At 61.3% G+C, this 3,856-nt stretch overlaps 1 protein-coding gene across 2 annotated transcripts; it reads left to right on the top strand.

Annotated features, from left to right (window-relative positions):
* The first annotated feature begins 221 nt into the window (after nt 1-221).
* On the top strand, nt 222-3,256 carry GBX2 (gastrulation brain homeobox 2). 2 transcript variants are annotated; one of them, XM_009183393.3, is made up of 3 exons: nt 222-1,046; nt 1,317-1,353; nt 2,055-2,163. In XM_009183393.3, exons 1-3 carry the CDS (start codon nt 524-526, stop codon nt 2,161-2,163), a joined length of 669 nt encoding a protein of 222 aa, XP_009181657.1. In that variant the 5' UTR covers nt 222-523. The 2 variants fall into 2 exon arrangements, with proteins under 2 accessions (XP_009181657.1, XP_003908171.1); XM_003908122.4 differs by lacking the exon at nt 1,317-1,353 and having other exon boundaries at nt 2,055-3,256.
* Nucleotides 3,257-3,856: the final 600 nt, after the last annotated feature.

Here is a 3,856-nt window from a genome sequence, read left to right as displayed (position 1 = left end):
GCTCAGCCAATGGCCAGCGGCGCCCAGCCCCACGTGAGGCGAGCCGGGCCAGGCGGCAGGCAAAATGTGAATGAGAAAGAGGAGCGCGATTTAAAGGTGCTGGCGGCGCCCGCCGGAGACAAGTACGCCGGCTTTGCGCGCTCCCCAGCGGCCCGCGGGAGGCGACGGACGGCGGGACAGACGGACGGACGGACGGACGGACGGACGGCAGCTTACCGGGGCCTAGGGCCGCACCCGCGACGCGCGCGGGCTCCGACGGGCAAGCGGCGGACGGGGACTCCGGCGAGCCCGCGGGGCCCGGGCGTCCTCTCCACTCCGGGGCGCACGGTCTCACCCCGCACACACCCTGCACCCGCCGAGCATGCAGCGGGCCCAGGACTGAGGGGCGGAGGCGTCTGCTCTCGGGGTTCCGCTCGGCCCCTGCCCGACGCTCCCGGCCGTGCTCCCGGCGTCCGGCGGGCTTCCCGGCGGCGGCGCGGCGCGGGGACTTTTCGCCTCTCGCTGGCCTCTCCCGAGCGCGTCTATGAGCGCAGCGTTCCCGCCGTCGCTGATGATGATGCAGCGCCCGCTGGGGAGTAGCACCGCCTTCAGCATAGACTCGCTGATCGGCAGCCCGCCGCAGCCCAGCCCAGGCCATTTCGTCTACACTGGCTACCCCATGTTCATGCCCTACCGGCCGGTAGTGCTGCCGCCGCCGCCGCCGCCGCCGCCCGCGCTGCCCCAGGCCGCGCTGCAGCCAGCGCTGCCGCCCGCACACCCTCACCACCAGATCCCCAGCCTGCCCACCGGCTTCTGCTCCAGCCTGGCGCAGGGCATGGCGCTCACCTCTACGCTCATGGCCACGCTCCCCGGCGGCTTCTCCGCGTCGCCCCAGCACCAGGAGGCGGCAGCGGCCCGCAAGTTCGCGCCGCAGCCGCTGCCCGGCGGCGGTAACTTCGACAAGGCGGAGGCGCTGCAGGCTGACGCAGAGGACGGCAAAGGCTTCCTGGCCAAAGAGGGCTCGCTGCTCGCCTTCTCCGCGGCCGAGGCGGTGCAGGCTTCGCTCGGTGAGTCGGCGGCGCGCGCAGCCGGGACTCGGGGGCGGGAGGAGGCGGGGGCGGGCCAGCGCCGGGTTCCCGCGGGAGACCGAGGGGGCGAGGCCGCGCCCCCGCTCGACCCCCGCCGGAGGAGCTGGAGGATGAGGCCCGGCTGTGCCGCTGGGCCTCCGGGGGAAATTCAGAGCCACGCAACAAGCAGGGTCTCGCGGGGGCATTTAGCGCCCAGCGACCAGCTGCTGCCCTGGGCCGCATATCTATCTGAGGATGCGTTTGTCCGAGTCCTCCTCTACCGCTCCGTGGTGACCTGGGGTCCTGGGTAGGTTGCAGCCTCTAGGGGAGACGAGTTGGGCTGAGCGTCTCAGCCGTGCGTGTGCCCAGGGGCGCCCAGACTTTCTAAACCCCTTCGCTGGTCTTGCTACTTTCCGGGAGAACGGATTCCTGGGAGGCTGTGTGTCTGTGTGTGTGTGTTGTGGGTGTCTGGTGGGAACTTCTAAGGCCACAAAACATCCCTTTGACCAATGTTGTCTGTCTCAAAAAAGACGGTCTGGGATCTGCACGTCCCTACGCCTCCAGTCCGGTTAGGAGGCAATTGAGGTTCACTGAATTTTCACGGTGGGGGAGGCAGGATGGATCCTGAATCCCCCCATCAGTCCTCAACCAGCCCCCACCCCAGGGACAAAGCGGGCAATCTCTTGGGCCTCGCGCCTCCTGCTACTTCTCCTGACGCTGCCGAGGCTGGGAGGGTGCGGGGGAGGCATGGCGGCCCTTTGAGTGATGGTTCTGGGCAAAGGGCCGTCGCCTGTACTGCCTCCTCTTCTTTGAGCTTTCTCACGCTCCCCCCACCCCTCCTCTACCCCTCAAAGGCCAGGAAATCACAATGTGTTAATGTCATAGAAAGACAATCCGCTAAAGGGCGGGGAGCGGGAGGGGGGCGCGGAATGCCCAAGTGACAGTGGGAAGGAGAAAGGAAGGCCAGTGTGCGAAATGTAATAAAATGCCGTTTGGTTTTGCTTTCAGTCGGGGCTGTCCGAGGGCAAGGGAAAGACGAGTCAAAGGTGGAAGACGACCCGAAGGGCAAGGAGGAGAGCTTCTCACTGGAGAGCGATGTGGACTACAGCTCGGATGACAATCTGACTGGCCAGGCAGCTCACAAGGAGGAAGACCCGGGCCACGCACTGGAGGAGACCCCGCCGAGCAGCGGCGCGGCGGGCAGCACCACGTCTACTGGCAAGAACCGGCGGCGGCGGACTGCCTTCACCAGCGAGCAGCTGCTGGAGCTGGAGAAGGAGTTCCACTGCAAAAAGTACCTCTCCTTGACCGAGCGCTCGCAGATCGCCCACGCCCTCAAACTCAGCGAGGTGCAGGTGAAAATCTGGTTCCAGAACCGACGGGCCAAGTGGAAACGAGTGAAGGCGGGCAATGCCAATTCCAAGACAGGGGAGCCCTCCCGGAACCCTAAGATCGTCGTCCCCATCCCCGTCCACGTCAGCAGGTTCGCTATCAGAAGTCAGCATCAGCAGCTAGAGCAGGCCCGGCCCTGAGGGTCCAGAAGGGCCAGGGCCTGGCACCCACCTGGAGAAGCCCCCGCACCCAAGGGAACCCATGGTGGACTCCACTGTGTTTGAAGCAACAAAGTCACAGCCCAGTTGTGGCCATCCTAAGCAAATTGAGAATATATTCACTAAATGGGCTTAAAAGACTGCTTTTGAAGGGGCTTACAGCCACACCAGAAGACACGCTAAATATTTATTATACTATCCTACTTTGTACATAAATATCTCTATAGACTGGATCTCAGCTGCAGTATTTTGAAAGTTATAGGACTTAATTACCCAGTAATGTTCTCCACTCATTCCAGAAGAAAACAAAACCTCTGCTGTAATATGTGCGGTTAGCAGCCACCTTTCCATACTTTTCCAAAGGTAAACGTGAAACCCAAGAACAAGCGCTGGGGTTTAAACTGATTTTGGTTTGCGTTCTGGCTTTTTGAGTTGACCGAAAAGCAGACATTGTTAGGCAGCCTGGAAATTCGCTTTGCTTTGCTTTGGTTTTGCCTGGCTTTGGTTTCCCCTGGGGTTGCCTATCCTATCTGAGCCATGTGAAGCACGTCTCCGTTGTGTTAATTTATTTCAATGTAGCTTATTTTCTTATAAGTTATGACATTTAAACAATTTCAGTCTTGTGAATAATAAAAAGGAGAGAGGGGGGAGAAAGACCAATCCCTGGGCCTCATAAGTGTGTCCAGAATTTGACTGTCCCGGGCACTGCCAGGGTGTGGCTGGGCAACTGGTCTGGAACCAGTACTGGAGAAACATCCCCTAAAACCTGTTTCCTTAGGCAGCCTGGACTTGAGCCACCCAGCACTTTACCAGGTTTAAAATAGGAGGGCAAGAGCACCGATAGGGTTACGAATTTAAGAAAACCTAATTCTCACCTTAGAAATCTATATCCCCCTTTTGCACAGCCTAATCGATACCTAGTAGGCCGGCAAACTTCGGCCAGAGGAGGAGGTGGGTGCCCGGAGGAGGCAAGCGAGTGCGGGTATTGGTGGCTTTGCACAAACTCCTGATGCTCCAAATCGACTACAGCCAGGAAGGAAACGTCTTTCCTTTGCCCGAAAAGAAGCAATGCTCGCCTACTGGCAGAGTGGAGGGTCCATAAATCAGGCTCCGGGCGTTATCTGGCGACAGGAGCAAAAACCCAGCGAGCCCAGCCGGCTTCCCGGCAGCCCTCAGTCGGAGGCGGAGGCGGGCTGCAGTGCCCGCGGCCGCTGCGCCTCCCCCTCCGGGCGGGGTCGAGGGGGCGGGACCCGGCCACCG

Source organism: Papio anubis, chromosome 10 (genome assembly GCF_008728515.1).
Source record: "Papio anubis isolate 15944 chromosome 10, Panubis1.0, whole genome shotgun sequence".
Classification (NCBI taxonomy): domain Eukaryota; kingdom Metazoa; phylum Chordata; class Mammalia; order Primates; family Cercopithecidae; genus Papio; species Papio anubis.
This window is presented reverse-complemented; position numbering and strand designations above follow the sequence as displayed.

Bases quoted from the DNA above. Each gene is read 5' to 3' on its own strand.
- GBX2 (XM_003908122.4), top strand. From the start codon at position 524: ATGAGCGCAGCGTTCCCGCCGTCGCTGATGATGATGCAGCGCCCGCTG. The intron at 1,047-2,054 runs GTGAGTCGGCGG...TTTTGCTTTCAG, and splicing joins GGCGGTGCAGGCTTCGCTCG to TCGGGGCTGTCCGAGGGCAA.